The 24680-nt window shown below is 40.4% G+C and overlaps 1 protein-coding gene across 1 annotated transcript; it reads right to left on the minus strand.

Moving 5' to 3' along the window:
* Positions 1 to 21088: 21088 nt before the first annotated feature.
* LOC109238799 (putative serine/threonine-protein kinase-like protein CCR3) lies at positions 21089 to 23864 on the minus strand. Its single transcript, XM_019405278.1, has one exon. The coding sequence runs from the start codon at positions 23704 to 23706 to the stop codon at positions 21298 to 21300; it is 2409 nt and encodes an 802-aa protein (XP_019260823.1). The 5' UTR covers positions 23707 to 23864; the 3' UTR covers positions 21089 to 21297.
* Between the last annotated feature and the right edge of the window lie 816 nt (positions 23865 to 24680).

Here is a 24680-nt window from a genome sequence, read left to right on the forward strand (position 1 = left end):
TACATGGTTTACATATGGATTTAAACATGAGATTTTGTAGAAATTTTGGATTTTGAAGAAAAACCTCAAAATTGGTATTTTTAGATTTTGACCATGAAATTTAACATGGAATTGGGAACAAATCATATATTTGAGTTCGTGGCGTTATGGGTAAAATATATCTTCGAACATTTTCAAAATCCAGGCACGTGGGCCCGAGGGTGACTTTATCGACTTTTCGAGCTGAGTGGGAAATTGTTATAAATTGATTTATTATGAGTATTAGAGTATATATTTATAGATCTGCACATTTATTTGGTTAGTTTTGGAGTGACGGGCATCGGTTTTAGGTGTTACAGAGGCTTTGGAGCCGGTTGTGGAACTTCGGGCGAGGTAAGTCTCGTTTCTAACTCAATGAGGGGGAAACTACCCCTAGGTGATGTATTTGTTAGGTGTTACTTGTTGCGGGGGCTACGTACGCATGAGGTGACGAGAGCCCGTACGTAGCTGGATTCATATTATTGTCCGGGTAGACTTAGGTTCTCACCATGCTATACTCGTATTATAGGGGTTATTGCTCATTTAATTATTTTATTACGCGTTACAACTTGAGACTAGACGTGCGTAGAGTGATAGACTTGTTATTGTAGAGATTTGACGACTTTCATGATTAGCCGCGGAATAATTGTGTTTTCCTTACGAATTTCTCTCGGCTATGCGTTTTCATCGAAAGGTTTTCCTTAAAAATTATAACTCACACGTTTATTCATGAGTGGGGTCAAGGACCCGTTAAAACTTCTTATTCACCATTCGCCTCGGTGGGATTATGTACCACACGCTCATAGGAGCCGGCCGTTCGCCTCGGCAATATAATAGATGCATATATGGTTCGTGTCATTTCACCCTCGGCAGTTCATAGATTATGATGGGATCGGGTTGTACGCCTCGATATTTCCATAAAATACTCTCATGGAATCGTGCGTAATATTTGACAAGAAGTCAGTGTATCTATGAGTCTTCCTGATTTGAATTATGATGACCTATCTGGTGAGGTCCATTATACATATATATGCTCTGGTTGAGGAGGTATTTGCTAATTGAGAGCTTGAGTCTATTGTAGGGAGGAGGATTGTATCACGTATTTACACTTGTTTATTTCGTTTGTTTACTCTACCCCATATCTGTTCACTTCTTATTGTAACTGTCTTATTGGACCACTAGTAAGTGTCGATGTCGACCACTCGTCACTACTTCTCTAGTTTACGCTAGATACATACGAGGTACACGTTGATTTACGTACTCATGTTACACTTGCTGCTTAGTTTTTTGCAGGTACATATATGTCTGGTGGTCTTTTGGGCGCAGAGGCGCAGGATGTTTCGGTACTTACCATGAGCTGCATTTTATGTTACAATCCGCACCCTGCAGAGTCTACATGCAGGGTGTTGTATTTTATTATATTTCCTAGTTGATGCTCATGCACTTGTAACACCGGATTTTAGGGGTGCTCACGGGTTGTTCATTACTGTAGTTGTGAAAATAATGTCATTTACCTTGTAAATTCTATGTATTACTATTTAATTGATGAAAATTATGATTTTAAAAGTACTAAAATGAGTAATTAAGTTAATTATTCGATGTTGGCTTGCCTGACGGCGGTGTTAGGCGCCATCATGACCTTTAGTGGATTTTGGGTCGTGACAAATAACAAGAACAAAAGAATTCTAGCGAAGGTCCTACGGTACTTTTCTCTAAAACCAAGACTGCTAAGATTGTTTGTCTTCAAAAACATCTAAATTAATGCGATGGCATCATGAAGAACGAACCAAAGATGGAGTTTAACGACATCCTGCATATTCTGAAGCTTGGAAAATATTTGACAATATTCATCAAGAATTCGCTAAAGATTCTCACAATATTCGCCTAGGATTAGTTAGTGATGGGTTTAATCCTTTTGGTATAATGCAAACTGTGCACAGTACATGGTCGATTATTGTGATGCCCAATAATCTTCCACCATTGTTGTGCATGAAGCAAGATTTTTTCATTCTATCCTTGCTTATCCCACCCAAAGCCCATGGAAATAATATTGACATCTTTTGAGAACAACTAGTAGAAGAGTTGAATGAGTTATGGGATGGGATAGAAACCTATGATGCCTTTGCTAAGGAGACATTTGAAATGCGAGCGGCTCTCATGCGGATCATAAATTATTTTCCAGCATATGGAAAGAGAGGAGTATTTTCTTTTTTGAATCTTCCTTACTGGGAGCATAACTTGGTGCTTCATAATTTTGAGGTGATGCACATTGAGAAAAATGTGTGTAATAGCTTGATTTATACATTATTAGATCTTGGTAAAAAGTCAAAAGACAACTTAGAAGCTCGATTGGACTTGAAGGAGATGAAAATAAGACCAAGATTATGGCCTCAATATCGAGCTAATGGGAGGGCATATCTTCCTCCTACTTATTTCACAATGTCATTTGCAGAAAAAGAGTTGTTTTACGAAGTACTACAAAATGCTAAGTTTCCACACGTCTATGCGTCAAATATCTCACATTGCATTTGCAAAAGAAAGATATACGGGTTAAAAACTCATGATTGTCATGTTATAATGCAAGAACTTCTTCCTCTTGCATTACGGAGATTTGTAGATAAAAAGTGAGTTCTATTTTAATTGAACTATGCATATTCTTTCGTGTTCTTTGTAGTAAAATGCTTAAAATCAAAGAGTTAAAGTTACTTGAAGAAACGATTTCTTTAACACTATCTAATATGGAGAAAATCTTTCTTCCATCATTCTGTACTGTTATGGTACACTTGGTTATTCACTTGGCAACTGAGGCTAAACTTGTGGGGCCAGTGCATTATCGCTGAATTTACCCGATTGAGAGGTATGAGAATAACATTGAACTTTTATTTTATATCTTCAGCTTAATATAAGAAATATTTGACTTATAACAATATTTAATGTCATAGATACTTATGTACTTTGAAATCATATCTCCATAATCGTGCATGCCCAGAAGGTTCAATAGCAGGAGAATATATCGCAAATGAGTGTCTGACATTTTGCTCAAGATATTTGGAGGGTGGAGATTCAAGGTCTTATTGGTCAAGAAAACATAACGAAGAAATTGAGCATGAGACTGATAGAGAAGGATGTCTTTTCCCTACTCTTGGAGAGTCGTAACACGAGGTACATATATTTAAGATGGATGAGAAAACATGGTTGCAAGTACATCGGCATGTGCTTTTCAATTGCAAATCAGAAGTGGTTTAGAATTATAAAAAGTGAGTGGTATATCTATTTATAAATTCTACATTATCTTATCAATTTATAGTTATTTGTATAATACTTTATTTGATAAGTAAATTAATATATGTGAGCTAAATGAACAGAGAACATATTGCTGAAATCAAGAGATTACATCGTAAACTTCGTCTTACTCAACATCAACTCGATCGTTAACATTTGATACATTTTATGACGGGTTCAAGGAGAAAGTAAGTAGTACGATTAAGTAATTAGTAATTCTAAATTATTTTCCTTTTACTTATATTAATATTTACTATTATATTTCTATTTTGGTAGGTAAAAGAGTTGGAGGTCACATCTATCATCCCCAAGGATGTTAAATGTCTTGCACAAGGGCAAGTTACATAGCAAGAAGATTTAAGGCGTTCGATGTAAATAATAGGTATCGATTCCGAACAAAACAATCTGAAGACTTCATGGAGTCACAAAATAGTAGTGTTACGATCGTTTAGAAGACTGAAAGTTATGCAAGTACAAGTGACAGTGCTTCTATGTCTGCAAATACAACCTATTATGGAAGATTGAATGATATTGTGGAGTTAAACTACTTTGAAGAATTTAAGGTTGTCTTATTTAAGTGTGATTATATTGATGTAACCAAAGGTAGAGGAGTTAAAGAAGATCACTTAGGTTTCACACTTGTGAACTTCTCATGCCTAATAGATTTTGGTGATCGAGAAAGTCATGAGCCTTTTATTTTTGCAGAACAAGCTTAACAAGTCATATTTGTGCAAGATCCTGAAGACCATGAATGGTTTGTTCCTAGGTCAAGTAGACCTCGAGACATTATTGATATGGGAGAAGAAAATAATATACATTTTGAGTCATCAATGCAAAGTGATGTAAATGACTTGACTCTCTTAGAAAATATTTGTGATTCAGAACATGAGTATAATGATTGGATGAGAAGTGGTGTTGATGGAATAATAATTAATATTAACTGACATTCTCAGATTCCTCCCAGTGAAAGTGAAGCAAATGTTAACGAAGGAAATGATATTGCAAATGGAAGTGATTCTGAATAAGATAGGTCGCAGTTATACTTCTTTTGCAAGTTTTATTGAACTACTTCTAGGGGTTTTTTCAATTCAGAACATTGAATAAGATATCTTTTTGGCTTCAATTTTGGTCTCGTTCTATAGAAGCTGAATATCAGCCAGCTTTCTTATCCTCATTTGTATTGGTGGATATTTAATATTTTAGTGAATTCTCTATGCTTTATTTTACTTCAATTTTGTTTCTGCAGTCGTTGGATTGTGATATGATAAGGTGTTCTTATAATTAAATATAAATTTTTGTTGTCGGGTGCGACAATATCTACTCTGTTTTGTATATGTGTCTTTCTTTGTATAAGTAATATGACTTTCATATGTTATTGCGGCTAAATAATTATTTCATTTTGGTGAAGAAACAATGCGAACCAGAGGTGGCAAGCAAATGGTTATTGAAGAAAAATATGATGATGAAGGCGTGCGGCCTTATATTGAACAACTGATAGATGATCATAGCTACTCTCAAGCCCAAACACATGATGGTCAATCTAATGAATTGAATAATTCGGCAGACACCGAGGTAAACAGAATGATGGCTTAGGTAACATTTTTTTTGATACCTGTTAGCTTTGAAATACCTTAAGATGCTAGGTTCGATATCACTAATTAGTTTGTTCCTTATGAATCATAATATCTTAATGGATAGTAAAAGTTACTTCAGTATATGTGATCAAAAGTGCATTGACTTTTCGTTCTTATAAACTTTTAGAAGCAAATAAATCAGATATTTTCAATTACTTGCATGTTATAAAAGTAGATACATTATTGTCGCAGACATTTTAACCTAAAATTCAATATAAAAATAGAGGAAGTGATTAATAAGAGATAATAACTTCAATACAATAATAATTCGATAATTGACCAATTTTGGCATCAGCTAACATGATCTCTAAGAGTTGAAAGGACTCCAACTAGTTACATTATCGTCCGACGGATTACATAGTCTTATGTTAAAGGGCAGCTCCTTGATGTTATCTACTTTCATTTACACCTAATAAATGAGTAACAATTCTGTAACAGTATAATTTGTTGAATGATATTTAGTTTTAATATTACTTACAAGAATCTGGTGACTTCTTATTTAATTTTTGTAAATACCATTAGTGACTTCTCATTGAAAGGTAAAGTGTTCCTGCTTCAGTCCTTTCATGTTGGTTTCTCTGAGTTTTATTAACTTAGTAAAAAACTATTTTACTATCATGAAAAAGACATGAAGCGAACAAAGTTATATAAAGCAACAAAATCATGAAATCAACTGAATCGTGATCAAGCAATGAGTCGCTTACTTTTTTCAAAAATCATTAATCAATTTCTCAATAGTGTAAAATGAACATCGTAGTTGAGATCCCTTTCCTAGAGTACTGTTTATTAAGAGTAGGCATCTGTGTGGATTTTATGACCTTATGTAACGATCCGGCCGGCCGTTTCGAGAGTTATAGCCCCGTTCCCCCATTTTCTGCTTCTTTTGTATTCTACAGCTGTATTATGTATTACCGGATCAGTTGCTTCGGGTCCGGAGTGGTTTTGGAGTGAATTGAGACACTTAATCTCTGAGGAGAAGCTTTAAGTTAGAAAAGTTTACCGGATATTGACTTATGTGTAAACGATCTCGGATTTGAATGATTCTGTTAGCTTCGTTAGGTGATTTTGGACTTAGGAGCGCATCGAGAATGTGATTTGGAGGTCCGTGGTAGAATTAGGCATGAATTGGCGAACGTGGGAATTTTGGCCATTTTGGCCGGCAGTGGAAAATTTGATATCGGATTTGGAATGGAATTCCGGAAGTTGAAGTAGGTTCGTGGTGTCATTTCTGACTTGCGTGTAAAATTTGAGGTTATTCGGACGTGATTTGATAGGTTTTGGTGTTGTTTGTGGAATTTGGAAGTTTAGAAGTTCTTAGGCTTGAATTCGGGATAATTTGGTGTTTTGATGTTTTTTTGAGTGATTCGAAGGTTCGACTAAGTTGGTATGATGTTATGGGATGTGTTGGTATGTTTAATTGAAGTCCCGAGGGCCTCGGGTGAGTTTAGAGTGGTTAAAGGATCATTTTTAGTTTTTGAAGGATGGCTGATAGCTGCTAGTATTTTTCTTCTGGTTTCCTTATACCCAATCGCACGAGTATATTTGCGATCCTGTAAGCTTATTTGGGGTAGAGGTGAGTTTGTTCTACGCGATCGCAGAGTTAGGGACGCGATCGCGTATGTGTGTGAGGTCTTGCTTCGCGAACGTGTGGTTAGTGTCGCGTTCGTGTAGGAGTAATAGAGCTGAAGAGGAGCTGAAGTGATTGCTCTATGCGATCGCGTGAGGTAGGATGTGATCGCGTAGGTTTGTGTGGCAGTGGTTCACGAACGCGTGGTGAATTCCGCATTCGCATAGAGTAAAAATGAGGGGCAGCCTGTTTGTGTTTCGGAATCGCGTGGCTATTTCCGCGATCGCGATGAAGAATATCTAGGCAGCAGTGTTAAATTTCAAAATCGAGGGATTGAACTCATTTTTCATATTTTGAGCTAGAGACCACGGAATTGGGCGGTTTTTTAAGGGATCTTCAGAGAGTTGATTGGGGTAAGTGTTTCTCACTTGGTTTTGGTTAAATTTCATGATTACATCTTGATTTTTATCATCTAAATTGTGATTTGGGGTGAGAAATTGGAGAAAAAGTGGAAGAGTTCTTGAGATAGAATTTTGAGGTTTTGGTTGGGATTTTGTTGTCGGATTTGAGTAAATTTGGTATGCTTAGACTCGTGAGTGAATGGGTTTTCTAATTTTATGACTTTTGTCGGATTTCGAGACATGGGCCCGGGGCCGGGTTTTAGCCGATTTTGGATTTTGGTTATAATTTGGAATTTTTCTTGTGGAATTGGTTCCTTTAGCCTATATTGATCGTATTGTGTTGTTTGTTGCTAGATTTGGGACATTTGGAGGCCGATTTGAGGGTCAAGGGTGTCGGAGAGTAGGATTCTAGCTTGGTTTGAGGTAAGTAACGCTTCCAAACTTTGTTCTGAGGGTTCGAAACCCCGAACTATGTGTTATGTGATTCGTATTGAGGTGACGCACATGCCTAGTGATGGGCGTGCGGGCGTTCCTTGTGTGAATTGTGGCCTGGGTGATTCCATGGCACCATTTAGTGACCCTATCCTGTTGATATCCATGTTTTCTTCGTGTGATAAAGTAGTTGAGCTGTAATTCATGCTAGATATCATGTTTAGGCTGTGTGCCTGTATTGTTTGGACCCTTAGCGGTCATTTCTTGCTGTCATCTCACTAGTTTCATTTAATATTCCATACTCAGTCATGATCATGCATTTTTATATCATATCTCAGTCTCAGTTATTTATTGATTCATCATATCATTGTTCCGGGTTGTTTTCATGACATTGTGAGCCCGTGGTGAGACTGGAGAGGTTGATGACTGAGTGAGGCTGAGAGCCTGATCATGAGTGACAGTTATGGGATCGGGCTGCACGTCGCAGCGGTTATATTGATATATGATAGCGCTTGGGCTGAAGGAGCTCCTTTGGAGTCTGTAACACACCCCCAGTGGGCGCGGATGATATTATTGAGGGATGAGTTTCCCTGGACATGGATTTGTCCGAAGTACTTGATACCTGGATATGGATTTCTCCACAGGGTTGGATTACCCTTTTGTCCTCGGTACTGGGTGACTTACAGTCAGTGTTGTATATGTTCCGGGATGGATTTTCCTGGGCCGGATGGCCATATACAGTACGGAGTGGTTGAGCACTTGAGAGTGGGAGTACATGGTGCATACATACAGTCTATGCATTGACATGTAGAGATAGCGGAGATGTATACTTTACACTGTTCAGATCTTTATTTGCCTTATTGCTTTGAGCGTTCAATTTTACTTGAAAGCATGCCTACGTTTCTGCACATTAATCTGTTATATTTTTTGAGGTTGAGTTCGTCACTAGCTTTCAGTCTAAAGTTTGGACTTGTTACTTACTGAGTTGGTGTACTCACATTACTCCCTGCATCTCGTGTGCAGATCGAGGCGACTCTGTTCACGGCAGCGGTTGCTGATCTACCATTTCCAGAGTTTGGGGACTTTCGAGGTAGCTGCACTGCGTTCGCGGGCTTTGACTCTCTTCTTTTATCATTTGATGTACTTTCAGCTATTTTCCTTTAGACCTTGTAGTGGTTTGTATTTTGAGTCGACGCTCATGTACTCAGTGACACCTTGGTTTTGGGCTGGATTGTATCACTTTGGGATTTTTCTTATGTTTCAAACAGTTTTCTTTATGTTAAATGCTTACGTTATTATTTTCAAACTTATAGTTGTCTTGTTGAGTGAGGCCGGCCTAGTTCCACGATAGGTGCCACCACGACGGTTGAGTTTGGGTCGTGACTAGTTGGTATTAGAGCTTAGGTTACATAGGTCTCACGAGTCATGAGCGGGTTTAGTAGAGTCTCGCGGATCGATACGGAGACGTCTGTACTTATCTTCGGGAGGCTGCATCACTCTTAGGAAACATCACATTCTTGAATTCTTATCATGTGAATCTGTTGGTACTGGTAACTAAACTTCTGTTATTCTATTCTCTCACGGATGGTGAGGACACGTGCTACTGGGCAGGACGGACAGCCACCAGTCCAGGCCGTGAGAAGCTGAGGTCGTGGTAGGGGTAGAGGTATAGCCCGCACAGCAGCTAGGGTAGCACCTGCGGATCCACCAGTTGCCCTAGTTCAGGATCAGGTACCAGCTGTGGATGCACCAGCGGGACCACCTCAGGCACCAGTTGTGCCCTTCGTGATTCCAGGTCTTCAGGAGACCTTAGCTCAGATTCTGACTGTGTGCACCAGTCTTGTGCAGGCGGTCTCTATTTCTACTACAGCAGCCACTTCCTAGGCTGGGGGAGGTACTCAGACTCCCTCCGCCCGTACACCAGAGCAGGTGATATAGGGACTCCAGACACTGGGGTTACCACCAGCCCAGCCAGTTGCACCTGCTCAGGACTATGTGCTTCCAGTCATTCCTGATGATGAGCAGCGTAGATTGGAAAGATTTGGGAGGCTCCAGCCTCTAACTTTCAGTGGTGGAGAGGGAGAGAATGCACAAGGTTTCTTGGACAAGTGTCAAAGGATTCTCCATACAGCAGGTATTCTGGAGACCAGTGGGGTCTTGTTCACTACTTTTCAGTTCACTAGAGCTGCCCTCACTTGGTGGGAGGCTTTTGAGAGGCGTAGGCCGATTTGTGCAGCGCCACTCACATGGCAGGAGTTTTCTATTCTCTTTTTGGAGAAGTATGTGTCGCGGTCTCACAGAGAGGAGCTGCGCAGGCAGTTCGAGGAGTTTCATCAGGATGATATGACGGTGACACAGTACAAGATGAGGTTTTCTGAGTTGGTCCGTCATAATGTTTGGTTGGTTCCCACAGACAGGGAGAGGATTAGGAGGTTCATTGATGGCCTCACATACCATCTGCGGATACTTATAACTAGAGAGAGGATGACTGGTGCTACTTTTGAGGAGGTTGTTGACATTGCTCGGGAGATAGACTCAGTCCGCTGTCAGGAGCGGGTTGAGAGGGAGGCCAAGAGGCCTCGTGGATCAGGTAGTTTTGGTGGTGTTCCTTTTGGAGGTCAGTTTCACCACGGCAGGGGTCGTCCATTCAGGCATGCTCAGACGGCTCGTCCACTTCACCGTGGTGCATCATCTGGCCATGGTTCTCACAATTCTTATCAGGGCCACTTGTCTCTCAGTGCCCTTCCAGCTCAAAGTTTGTCTCATGCACCATCAGCTCAGCGTTCATCTATGTCGGGGCCTTCTAGCGGGTATCCTGGTGCTCGGGGCTCCCTTCAGTCTCCACCGCTAGTGGCTGGTAGAGGTTGCTTTGAGTGTGGAGATTTGGGTCATATCAAGAGGTTCTGTCCCCGCCTTATGGGAGGTTCATCTCAGCAGAGGAGTCAGCCTTTGACTTTAGCACCAGTTACTTCACCACCAGCCAAACCAACTCAGGGTGGAGGTCAGTCAGCTAGGGGTCGCCCTAGAGGGGGAGGCCGATGAGGTGGCAGTCAGGCCCGTTTCTGTGCACTTCCTGCCATACCAGATGCCATTGATTCAGACACAATGATCACAGGTATTATCTCTGTATGTCATCGAGATGCTTCTATATTATTTGAACCTGGTTCCACCTATTCATATGTGTCGTCATATTTTGCTCATTATCTGTACATGCCCCCTGAGTCTCTAGTTTCATCTATTCGTGTATCTATGCCAGTGGGCAATAATAATGTTGTGTACCGGTCGTGTATAGTGACTATTGGGGGATTGGAGACTAGAGTTGATCTATTGTTGCTTAGTATGGTTGACTTTGACGTGATATTGGGCATGGATTGGTTATCTCCGTTTCCGAAGTTAGAACAATGCGATTGATGGGACGTTTAGATTTACCGCCCGTCCCAGTTGTAACGTGCGAAGGAAAGAACTGGGGTTCATTTGTCGCTTCCCATCATTTCAGTAAACCTACTCTCCAAAAAACGAGGGGACTATCTGTGTACGGGTAAAATCGGGGGTAATGTCTACCCTGATTTCAGTGAGAAAACGGAAGAAGGGTATGGATGCACGAGATTGTAATCGAGGTTAGAGACCCTTCGTATCAAGATCCAGGAAGAGTGACCGATGCTCGTCATCACTTATGGTAAAGCGACGCGCCCCGAGCCAAAAATGAGTTCTAAGACCTCGGGAAACATAGTGAACAGTTACACACGACGGATAGAGGGCCATGATATTCGCACCCAACCAGATATCACGGCACGGATCTCTTTCGATATCGGTTATGGATCAATAATTAACGAGAAAGAAAGATTTTTACCTTATTTTAGACTTAAACTAGGTGTAAAACTCTCCTACTACATAAAGGGGAAGTTTTTCTTTTGTAACACACGAATAAAAGCAACACAAGTTTATTTTATGCCTTTCAGCTACTGTTAAAGTTCTTATTCACTTATCCTGTTCTTCATTCACAATCGGGCTCGAAGGGGGTCCAATCGAGAATGAGGGCGTTGTTCAACCCAAGTTCAGGCCTGGCCATAACATAAACGATTGGTTTTATCACTTATTTTGTCTTTAATTCATTTATCTAATATTCTTAATTATTTGTGTCGAATCAAACAACGTATCCTTAAAACCGCGTACAAATTTAGTTGTTATCCTATTTTGGGGTAAACAATTTGTTATTTATATTTCTCTAATTTGTTTTCCTTGAAGGTGTGCTTGTATGTCACGACCCAATTCCGTAATAGGTCGAGACTGCACCTAACGCCACCGTTAGGCAAGCCCACAAGTGTAACTACAAGTGATTTACCCCTTTTTAACAATTTTATTACGAAAGATTTACCTTTTTAGAGAACACTTAAAACTAGATTTCATGCAACTGCAACAAATCTTTTTAACCCAAATACCAACATAATAAGTGCATACTATGCGGCGATAGAAATGACAAGTACATCAGTACATAAGTACTACAAATCCCCAACTTGTGACCACTGGTGGAACCTGTCTCGGTACTTGCACATTAGTGTAGAAGTGTAGCGTGAGTAAGGAAAATAACGCGTACCCAGTAAGTATCTAGCCTAACCTCGAAGAAGTAGTGACGAGGGGTCTACTTGACACTTACTAGAGGTCAATAATAATAATAAAGGTGCATAAAGTAGACATGGTGAGCATACAGCAGATATCAATGAAACAAATAAAAGCAACTACAATAAATGTAATAGGAGTCTGTATCTCATCTCCAATATCTCATAACTGGCCGTGAAGGCACTAACTCAATTACCCGAACTGGAACCCGTTTCGATTATTAAGCACGAAGTTGCCAAGGCGAATGGTCCGAACCCATAAGAATAGTGGTACTCAGTACTGCCGAGGCGAACGGCCCGATCCCATAAGAATAGTGTTAACATCATACTGTCGAGGTGAACGGCCCAATACCATAAGAATAATATTATCATACTGCCGAGGCGAACGCCCCGATCCCATAAGAGTAGAGAAGTTTACCTCGCTCGCGGAAGTACTTGCGAGACGAGAAGACATGGAGTTTTCATAGTTATTAAGTATTCCTTAATTTTTCTGAATTAAGAGGGCTAAGTCGATAATTTCAATATTAAATCCCTAATCTCAACTTTATTCAAGACAATTAATACGCATGATAAACACAACGGTACAATTAAAAGCATGATGTGAATCTAAGTTTACCCGGGCATATCATGGAATATAGCTACACATGGACTCTCATCACCTCGTGCGTACGTAGCTCCCCACACAAGAAACACACATTAATAATACACCTAAGGGGTGAGTTCCCTCTTATAAGGTTAGGCAAGAGACTTACCTCATAACCAAGCTCACTTCCGGTCCACTAATCCACTCTAAAATCTCCAAGTAGATGTCGAACAATCCGAAACTAGTCAAATATTATATAATTTAATCAATAAATACTCAAAAGTTCATAATTTAGCTATTAGAGTAATTACCCAACTCAAATTGGAAGATTCCTAAAATACATCCCCGGGCCCACGTGCCCGGATCCGGAATTTTTTGAATGTAATTGTTACCCATAGCCTCACGAACTCAAATATATAATTTTTACTTAATTCTATAACTATTTTCGTGGTCAAATCTCATTTTTATCAAAAATCTAGGTTTTTCCACTAAACCCTTAATTTCCACAATTTCTACGTTAAAATCTACCCATAATGCATGGTTTAAACTCACATTGTATAGAAATTACTTACCTCAAAGTTCTAGGTGAAAAGCCCCTCCTCAAAGAGCTCTAAATTTGTCCCACAAATGAGAGAAATGAAGAAATGAGCTTAAGTCTTGGCTAAAATAAGCCCTTTTTCCCCAAGTGATTTCCGCTGCTGCGACAAAATAGTCGCACTTGCGGCTCCGCTTCTGCGAAAAAATCGTTGCACGTGCAGTCCTTGCCCAGGCCACCTCTCTTCGCTTCTGCGGACGGGCTCTCGCTTCTATGGAACCGCTTTTGTGGAAAGGCTGTCTCACCTGCGAACCCAAGCCTGTTGGCCTTTCCTCGCATCTGCGGCTAAAACTTTGCAGGTGCGAAAGCACCAGAACTAAAGCCACCAGCAGTTTCCCCTATGTCCAATTCGAGTTTGATTCCAATCCGTTTCGCATCCGGGGACCTCGGGGCCCCATCCAAATATACTCACACATCCAACAACATAATACGGACCCGCTCGTGTGATCAAATAACCAAAATAATATCTAGAATTACGAATTGGACGTAAAAAACGCATGAATTCAACATGAAACTCAAAAACTTCCAAAAACACTTCCGCGCCTTCGATTCCTATCAAAATCATCTCGGAATGGACGCCAAATTTTGCGTGCAAGTCTTAAATCACCATACGGAACTATTTCCAAGCTCGGACTACCAAACGGACCTCGATAACACCAAAGCCTACTCTAAACCAAACTTTAAGAACTTGAAAACCTTCAATGTGTCAACTTTCAACATTAAGCGCTGATACTCTCCCGGGTCATCTGAAACCCGATCCGAACATACGTCCAAGTCCAAAATCATCATACAAACCTATTGGGACCGTTAAATTCCGATTCCGAGGTCGTTTACTCAAATGTTGACTCAATTCAAACTTAACCATTATAAGCCATTATTAAGGAACTAAGTGTTCCGATTTCAACCCCAACCCTCCCAAACCCAAACCAACCATCCATGCAAGGCATAAAATAGTAAAATCACATACGGGGAGTCTTAATTAGCGGAACGGGGGCCTCGAAAGCAAAACGACCAGTCAAGTTGTTACATTCTCCACCTCTTAAACAAACGTCCGTCCTTGAACAGGTCTAGAACCATGCCTGGAGTGTTGTATAGGTGTGGATACCTGCTCCGCATGTCCTCCTCGGTCTCCCAAGTCACCTTCTCGACTGGTTGAGCTCTCCATAAGACCTTTACCGCAAAAATCTTTTTATACCTCAATTGGTAAAATGTCCTCATAACCTAGGCTCTCATCTAGCTGAATCGTTCTGTAGTCTAACACATGCGACCTGTCGGCATGATACTTCCGGAGCATAGACACGTGGAAAACTGGATGAACTCCCGATAGACTGGGAGGCAAAGCAAGATCCTAAGCAACCTCCCCAACTCGCATCAACTCCTCGAATAGGCCAATAAACTATAGCCTCAGCTTGCCCTTCTTCCTGAACCTCATGATTCCGTTCATCGGCAAAACTTTCAAGAGAACCTTCTCGCCTACCATAAATGATAAATCACGTGCCTTCTGATCCGCGTAACTCTTCTGTCTAGACTATGCTGTGCGAAGTCGCTCTTGAATCAACTTTACCTTTTCCAAGGCATCCTTCACTAAATCAGTACCATATAACTTAGCCTCGCAGGGCTCAAACCATCCGATGGGCAAACGACATTGCCGACCATATAAAGCCTCAAACGGAGCCACCTCGATGCTGGATTGATAACTGTTGTTGCAAGAAAACTCGGCCAAGGGCAAGAATCTATCCCACTAACCTCCGAAGTTAATGACACATGCTCTGAGCATATCTCCAGAATCTGAACTGTCCGCTCCAACTACCCGTCGGTCTGCAGATGAAAAGTTGTGCTGAGCTCTACCTGGGTACCCAACTCACTCTGTACTGCCCTCCAAAAATGCAAAGTAGACTAAGGGCCTCTATCTGATATGATGGAAACAGGCACTCCATACAACCGAACAATCCCCTGAATGTAAATCTGGGCCAACCTCTCTGAAGAGTAAGTAGTCACCACCGAAATAAAATGTGCCAACTTTGTCAACCTGTAGACAATGAACCAAACGGCATTAAACTTCCTCAACATCCGCGGTAACGCAACAACAAAGTCCATAGTGATGCGCTCCCACTTCCATTCTGGTATAACCATCTAGTAAAGGAGGACACCTGGCCTCTGGTGCTCATACTTTACTTGCTGGTAGTTTAGACATCTCGCCACATACTCAACTATGTCCTTCTTCATTTGCTGCCACCAATAAGGCTGCCTTAGGTCACGATACATCTTCGTAGACCCTGGATGAATAGAATACCGAGAACTGTGTGCCTCCTCTAGAATTTTCTCGCTAAAGCCATCAACATTGGGAACACATAGGCGACCTTGGAGCCGCAGAACAGCATCCTTTCCGATAGTAACCTCTTTGGCACCACCCTGTAGTACCGTCTCTCTAATAACCAACAAGTGTGGATCATCGAACTGACGAGCCTTGATCCGTTCAAGTAATGAAGACTGAGCCACGACACATTCAAGGATCTGACTGGACCCTGAAATGTCTGGCCTCCTAAGTCTGTTTGCTAAGGACTGAATGTCCAAAGCCAAAGGTCTCTCCTCTGCTGGAATGAATGCTAAACTAACTATACTCTCGACCTTTTTGCTCAAGGCATCCGCAACCACATTCTCCTCGCCCAGATGGTAAAGGATGGTAATATCATAGTCGTTCAGTAACTCAAGCCACCTGCGCTACCTCAAATTAAGACCCCTTTGCTTGAACAAATCCTGCAAGCTGCGATGATCGATGTAAACCTCACAGGACACCCCATAAAGATAATGTCTTCAGATCTTAAGAGCATGAACTATCGCGGCCAACTCCAAATCATGTACGGGGTAATTCTTCTCGTGGGGCTTCAGCTGACGTGAAGCATATGCAATAACTCACCCCTCCTGCATCAATACCCAACCCAGGCCAACACGTGAAGCATCGCAATATATAGTATACATCCCTGAACCGAAAGGCAACACTAAAACTGGTGATGTAGTCAAAACCACCTTGAGCTTCTGAAAGCTCACCTCGCAATCATTGAACCATCTGAACGAAGCACCCTTCTGGGTCAATCTAGTCAAGGGCGCTGCAATAGACGAGAACCCCTCCACAAACCAATGATAATACCCTACTAACCCCAAGAAACTCCTGATCTCGGTCGTGGTGGTAGGACGAGGCCAACCCTGAACTGCCTCAATCTTCCTGAGATCCACCTTAATAGCCTTACCTGATACCATATGCCCCAAGAAAGCCATGGAATCTAACCAGAACTCACACTTGGAGAACTTAGCATAAAGCTTCTGTTCCCGCAAGGTATGAAGCACAAATCTCAAGTGTTGCTCGTGCTCCCCCATACTACGTGAGTAGATCAATATGTCATCAATGAAGATAATGAAAAATGAATCAAGATACGGCCTGAACACTCGGTTCGTCAAATCCAGGAACGTCGGCGAGGCATTAGTCAAGTTGAAGGACATCACAAAAAACTCATTGTGGCCATATCTAGTCTGAAAAGCCATCTTCGGAATATCTGAAGCACGAATCTTCAGCTGGTGATAGCCTGATCTCAAGTCGATCTTAGAGAACACCCTGTCACCCTACAACTGGTCAAATAAGTCATCAATACGCAGCAACAGTTATTTTTTCTTAATGGCGACTTTGTTCAGCTAGCGGTAATCAATGCACATCCGCATACTTCCATCCTTCTTCTTCACAAACAACATCGGTGCGCCCCAAGGCGACACACTAGGTCTAATGAACCCCTTCTCAAGCAACTCCTGAAGCTGCTCCTTTAGCTCTCTGAGCTCCTTGGGAGCCATACGATAAGGCGAAGTAGAAATAGGATGGGTGCCCTACACCAAATCAATGCCGAAATTAATATCCCAATCCGGCGGCATACCTGGTAGATCAGCAGAAAATACATCAAAAAACTCTCGTACCACCGGCACTGAATCTAACATGGGAATCTCTGCAGTAGTATCCCGAATAAAGGCCAAGTAAGCCAAACAACCCTTCTCGACCATATGTCGAGCCTTCAAGAAGGAAATAACCCGGTTGGAAGTACCGATAGACGAACCTCTCCACTCTAAGCTGGGTGACTCAGGCATCACCAAGGTAACAGTCTTGGCATGGCAATCAAGAATGGCATGGTACGGGGATAACTAATCCATGCCCAAGATAACCTCGAAATCAATCATATCGAGCAATAGAAGATCCGCTCGGGTCCCATAAACACAGAAAGTCACCACACAGGACCGGTAGACCCAATCCACAACAACAGAATCTCCTACTAGCATAGACACATAAGCAGGAACGCCCAAGGGCTCGCGGGACACATCCAAATAAGGGGCAAATAGAGATGAAACATAGGAGTAAGTAGACCATGGATCAAATAATACCGAGGCATCCCTCCGACAAACAGAAATAGTACTTGTAGTCACCGCATCAGAGCAAATTTCCTCTAGCCTAGTGGGGATAACATAGAATCTAGCCGGAGCGCCACCTAGTTGGCCTCCACCTCTTGCCGGGCGGGCAGGCAGTGTGGTAGCTGGTGCAGTAAGAATGGGCTGATAGTCCTGCTGCTCGTCCTTGCCCCAAAGTCTGGGACAAAACTTCTTCACATGGCCAAGATCCCCGCACTCGAAACAACCCCTTGAAACGGTGGACTGCTGACCTGAAGTCTGACCCTGATGGCCTGAAGCCCACTGGAGGAACCCTAAATAGCTGACGGGCGATAAGTACTCTCTATAATGGCACTGAAATAAGGTTGTGGAGCACCCCGAGCAGGCAGTGGTGCTGACTGCAGGGCCTGCTGGGCTGACCCCTCATGAACTGACCTCTGCCCCCAGGCGGGGCGCCACTGAATCCTCCTAACTGCCAGGGCCGCTTGTCTCTCGGCGCAAACTCTCCACTACGGTTGCGAATACGCTCGATCCTCAGAGCTATATCCACAACCTGCTGAAAGGAAGTCATATCTGTGCCTCACGGGCCATAGGTACCTGAATCTTAGGATACAGACCTGCAATGAACCTACGCACACTCTGTGTATCTATGGGGAGTATAATAGCTGCATGGCGAGACAAGTCAATGAATCTCGCCTCATAGTTGGTCACAAACATGTGACTAATATGTTCTGTTCTTCATTCACAGCCGGGATCGAAGGGGGTCCAATCGAGAATAAGGGTGTTGTTCAACCTAAGTTCAAGTTTGGCCTTAACATTACGATTGGTTTGATCGCTTATTTTGTCTTTAATTCATTTATCTAATGTTCTCAATTATTTGTGTTGAATCAAATTATATATCCTTAAAACCGCGTACAAATTTAATTGTTATCCAATTTTGGGGTAAACAGTTTGTTATTTATATTTCTCTAATATGTTTTCCTTGAATGTGTGCCTGTTCTTGGCTTTGAATGTGACAATCAACAAAAATTAGAAGCTCAATATATTTACTTTACCAGTTTAAACCAACCATGCAATTATTTAACTGCTTTTTCACTTCGGAAACAAAGACCAACTGTGTTTTTATCTTGGTTAACCACGCAATTCCAAGTGGTATAACTGATATTGATAATCTAATATCGATTAGTTTGGGATTGAGACCGAATTAATTTGTTCATGTATATTTAAAAGCTGAAAATTAGGTATGTGGCTTTGGCTTATGTAGTAAAGAAGTGAGCAAAACAAGGAAACAAGCTAACTTTGTAATGTCCTTGTACGTTTATATTGTTATTGAACCTTACATTACACAAATACATAGCACTTGCAATCAAACATCACATATTGCTCATCTCTTTATAGTTTATATTAGATTTCTCTTTAATAAGTAGGTATCCTGTTTGGCTTTCCCCTTTAAATGGGAATTTAATATACCTTTAACAAAAGAAGGCCGGAATAATTTTGTGGTTTACAAAATGATATCTTACTTTACTATATTTGACATTTTCCTATCAATACAATACTTTCTCTTTTTCTTTTAGTTTTTTTTAATTACCTATGTGCTTTCATCATTCAGGGGGGAAGAAAAGTAAACTATAGAATAATTGGCACGCATTAATTGAAAGGATGTTATTTTGTAGTTGTAATTTCTCTTACTTTTTTGGAATGAGAAAGAGAGTCAGATGATTCATTATGCTCTCTCTTTACCATAAGCTGCATGGTATATTTTCATCTTCACACTTCATAAGTTAACTATCCATTTTTCATCTTCTCCGCCATATTAAAATGATTAAAACTATTGAAGATTGCGTTTTCCGGATTCTCATAAATGTGTATAATGGCAAACGGCATAATATTTTAAATCTGTCATTCTAAGCTTGTGTCACCGACCATAAATAAATTCCACATTTACTACCCTTACTTAATTTATAATGGAATGTGCAACCGAAGAACAATATTTGTTTTGGAAATTTATATTATTTAAGAGGTACCGCTGCCAAATACTATTTAGGGAAATTTGTAATTCTGATCCTTTATTTATTGGATAATTTAGTACAATGATATTTTATTGAACGCCTTTAACCTTCAATTCATAGAATAATGTATTTTACTCTCTTCGCTAACAAATGTATCAGGTTTGTCACGTAAAATACGAGTGAAAGTACCTAGATTAAATTCTCTTAACATAAAAATGACTGTTCACATGATTTTATATTTTTTTAAAAATTATTAGATTTGCAAACATGTGGAAGGAGTAAAAAAGCACAACTGTTTTAATTTGAAGGCCAGACATATTTAGTTTGGTAACAGAAAAATTAGAATTTGCTAATAAGTAAGGGATAAAATGCAATTATTCCTATTATTTATTAGGGGGGCTAAAAGTCCATTAAATCGGGCCCTACAGGTGTAAACATCTTGGAGAGACTGCCTTTATTGACTGCCTTTAATGTCAAATATCAAAGTCAATTCTCATCTAATTCTGCCCAACGTGTAGGAATTAATTTTCATTTGTCACAAAAAAGCGAAATACTTCAAATTGTTGGACCACTTTTTGGTTTCGCTATATCTTTAGACTTCCTACATCACTCAATAAGGATGGGCTATCTTTTATTTCTTTTGTCAAGTACAAGCTGCAACAACCAGGGACGTATGCAGAGTTCTAACAACGGGTTCAATTGAACTCATTATCTCTGACGCGGAGTAAAAATTTATGTGTAAAAATTTATTAAAATTGCAAAATAATAGATATAAACCCATAACTTTAAAAATACAATGAGTTCGATGCTAAAAAATCTTAAAAGTTGAACCCATAAGGATTAAATCCTGAATCCGCCTCTACCAACAACCATAGTATACTTTAGTATCTTTTATTTACACTTGTAAATCCTTCACTCCTAATGAGGGTCTTGAGTTCGAGAACACAGAATGAAGAACTTCTTGTTAAATAGTGATTTACCCTTATAATGGATCTATTCAGCGCAAATTCAGATTAAATGATCAATGAATTTTGGATTCCGGATGTCAATAACAATAATAATAATAATAATAATAATAATAATAATAATAATAATAATAATAATAATAATAATAATAATAATAATAATAATAATTCATGAATGGACCAATATGGTTATGGAAAATGTGCTTGAATACTCCAATATTCTTAAAGCATTCAACATTGAATTTTCAAGAATTTACATGTAGATTTTAGGAATATTAAGATTCGATGTCTTCTAGATACTACCAAAACTAGTTATAAATGTAATTCTAGTAATAAAAAATCCGTAAGTTCGGAGATTAAATCCTCCTTTAGCAACACCAAGTGACTAAGCATATCCTTCTTGAAACAACAAGAACATACTCGGTATGATCCCACAAGTAGAGTATGTGGAGGGTGAGGTGCACACAAAAATAAATATAATACAAAAAAGCGGGAAGGGGGGAGGGGGCATTGAGGTAGAGAACCAGGTCAATAAGTCCCACAGAAAGTATGCAAATAAGATACTAAAGATTTTGTAATCTTGTGGGAGGAAAGAATTTCATCTAAAACTTGTTCAGCAGCCAGCAGTTTACAAAATCACTAGACATCATGTTAGAATGAACAATCTACTCTTTACACTAATAACAAAATAATCACACAAATTAGCCAAGACAAAGAGCACCTAATAAAGGAAAATAAAAAAGAATGAGGAGTCTTTGGTGAGTGGAATATCAATCAGAAACAAAGGAAATTGGACCACTAGAGATGCTGCCATGGCTATCATCAAATGCAGCCAAAGCTCTCTCCAAATTAGAAACAATGTCAGACATTGTGGGTCTGTCTTTCCCTTCCAAATGCACACAATGCATTGCAGTATAGGCCACCAATTCTACTGCTTCTACTTCATTTGGCTCTGGTGTCCCTACTCTGTTATCCAAAATCTTTGTCAATTCTCCAGCCATAATTGCTGGCACTGCAAAGTCCACCACACTCATTGGCGCTCCCCCATTTTCTTCTTCACTCTTGAATATGGCTCTCTTTCCTGTCAAAAGTTCTAACAACACCACTCCAAGTCCATAGACATCGCTCTTTGCTGTCAACACATTTAGACCATAGTACTCGGGATCAATGTACCCGACTGTGCCAGCAGCTTTCATTGGCCTACTATAATCGCGATGAGACACTGGCCCCATTAACGATAACCCAAAATCAGACACCCTTGCTATCCAGTTTGCATCAATCAAGATGTTGGAAGACTTAATGTCCCTGTGAATTATAGGTGGGACTGCATAATTGTGAAGGTATTCGATGCCTCGTGCAGCATCTAATGCAATCTTGATCCTTATTTTCCAAGAATTCACTATACTATTACTCTTCTCCACATTGTTCTTATTATGTAAATGATCAAAAAGCGCTCCATTCTTCATGTACTCGTAAACCAAAAGCCTTTCATCCCTCTCCTCACAATAACCAACAAGTCTAACCAAGTGTTTATGGTGTAACCGCGACAGGAACGCCAATTCTGAATCAAATGCACTTTCTTTCTCCTGAAATTTCTTTGTTCTTGGACCCATTTCTCCACGCTTGATCGCAACCTCACGACTATCAGGCAATTTGCCCTTGTAAACAACCCCAAAACTACCAGCACCAATCTTGTTTTCCGAAGAAAAGTTGTTAGTAGCTGCAACAAGGTCAGAAAACAAAAATTCCTCTGCCCTGTCTGCGTGTTTAGATGAAGTTCCACTCCTTTGACGCCTCATCAACCACGACCCTTGACGCCTAAGAGTCGATGATCTTGAAACAGGACTACTACTAGACACTTGCCCACCATTAGAAGTAGTAGTAGCAGTAATAGTAGGTTGAACTGAATTATGAACTTTCTTCTTTCCAAAACAACCAGCAGCCCACAGAAAATAAATAAAAGCACAAATCCCTGCAAAAACCCCCACTGATCCAACAACAGCAAAAGCCAATAAACCCCTTCTTAGCCTTCTAGAAGGTGGCGAAGGCACCACCGCTGGCGGCAGCGGCTGCCGTACTTGCGGTGGTGAAGTAGGTGGTGCTAAAATAGAGAAATCACAAGGCCTACAAATATTACCATTTCCAAAACAGAGATTTTGAGATTGAGGATATATACCACAAGTACAATTACTTTGTACACATGGACCTGGTAAAATCATTGGGAAAGGAAGTGCAGCTCCTTGAGGATACAAATTACTACTCCAACCTGGCCCCCAACACACCACAGAAAAATTACTCGTTGTCAATCCACACGTAAAATTTACACCCGCAACAACTGATTCAAAAGAAACTGCTTCTATAACATTACTTGAAAATTTACCGCTCCCACCCCAACACACCACTGTATGATTCATACTCCGAATTCCACAAGTATGATTCAACCCCAAAGCTAATCCAAAATATTCGTAACCCAAATTAGACGGAACGTTCAATTGACCGTTGTTATTATTACCTTTGCAAATAACAAAACCGGTAGTGTTCATCCCACACGCGTGCATTCCGCCAGCGAATATGTTCGCCATTGTTTCATTAGCGAAAGCTGACTGGATAGCCGAAGCGATACTACTATTATTTCCCCAACAGACGACTCTGTTTGAACTTTTTAAAACTCCACATGAAAATCCAAACCCAGATGAGATTGATGTGAATTGGGCCGACCCATTTGGCAGTTGGGCCGAATAGGAATCGCCTCTCCAGCAGGTAGTAGAATTTTGGGTGGTACTATTTGTTATGGCGCAAATTTGGGTGTCACCCATTGTAACGGTCGTTAATAAAGTTGAGTAACTGAAATACAGCCGTTTGGGGATGAAACTGGTGCTCTTCCAGTAGAGGAGTGCAGAGCCGCCGCTGCGGACGGCGGCGAAGCCGCTGAGGCCGCCGGCGATGAAGTCGAAGGAGACGTCCGGTGAAATGAGTGTGGACATTGATTGGCCATCTCTCCAGCATTGGATTCTTTGGATTGGTTGGTTTGCAACTATGCCGCAGATTGTGGTGGGGACGCCGTAGACGACCGCGAGAGTGGTGGCGGAGCCACCCAAGGCTTGAACATAATTAACGATGTTTACTAGGGTGACGACGATAGCAGCGACGGCGATGACGGCGGCTGAGGGCGTCGTCATCTATGTATTTTTAAGAATTCCTCAGTCATCTGTATAGAGAGAGAAAAAAAAGGAGGAGAAAAATACACAGTTATGGTGTATGTATGTGAGAAAAAGGAGAAAAGGTTTTTGCAGTTTTAGCAGGTGTTGAAAAAGGCTAAAAGCTAGAAACAGTGAACAGAAGCTAAAAGAGGTGTACTTACTGGATTTTATTGTACACGTGGCAATGTGGGTCCCTCTTGCTGAATTTCATGGAACACGACAAGTCAGAATTCACACGTAGGAACATGTTTTTTTTTTTCTAATTCTTTTTGGATTAGGGTTGGCAAATGTTGACCGGAGGCCGAGTAATTTTTGGGGTTTTATTAAAGGTGCCTTTAATGAAATTAATCGCAATTTAAGAGTGTGATTATGAGTAGGCGTTTAACTTTTCTGATTAAGTAGATGGTAGTACACATTGAGTTTCCGAGTTAATATGAGACAGAGGGAGTAATCATTGAAATTTCCGAGATAGAAATACAAAATGTATGACTTGACTTATAACTTGGTCAAATGACATGAATCTGTGACTGCGGAATGAGCTTGTGGAAAATATGGAAAGAGATTAGAAGCGGCAAGGCTTGTACTAGTAGTTGTTTTGAGTGATTTATAACTTATAAAAAACTTTTGACTTTTTAACTTATAAAAAAGCTTTAGTATGACCAATAATCTTACTACTTATTCCTAATATTTAATTTTTGTGCTTCTCAAAATAAAATCCCCCAACTCACTCTTGTTCCAATTATAGCAATTAGCACACTTAGTTCTTATCAAACACATCAAAAAGGAGAACTTTAGAGTAATTGAAAGTTTATGTATTCTTTTTTAGTATTAAGAAACGACAACGCCTAAATGCTTACGGCTTGTTTGGATGGTTGTTACGTGTCGTTTCATAATGTATCGTATCGTATTGTATTGTATTGTACAGTATCGTTTGATGAATACAATGTTTGGAT

The sequence above is a fragment of the Nicotiana attenuata genome, unplaced genomic scaffold (genome assembly GCF_001879085.1).
Source record: "Nicotiana attenuata strain UT unplaced genomic scaffold, NIATTr2, whole genome shotgun sequence".
NCBI classification, from domain to species: domain Eukaryota; kingdom Viridiplantae; phylum Streptophyta; class Magnoliopsida; order Solanales; family Solanaceae; genus Nicotiana; species Nicotiana attenuata.

Bases quoted from the DNA above. Each gene is read 5' to 3' on its own strand.
- LOC109238799 (XM_019405278.1), bottom strand. From the start codon at position 23,706: ATGACGACGCCCTCAGCCGCCGTCATCGCCGTCGCTGCTATCGTCGTC.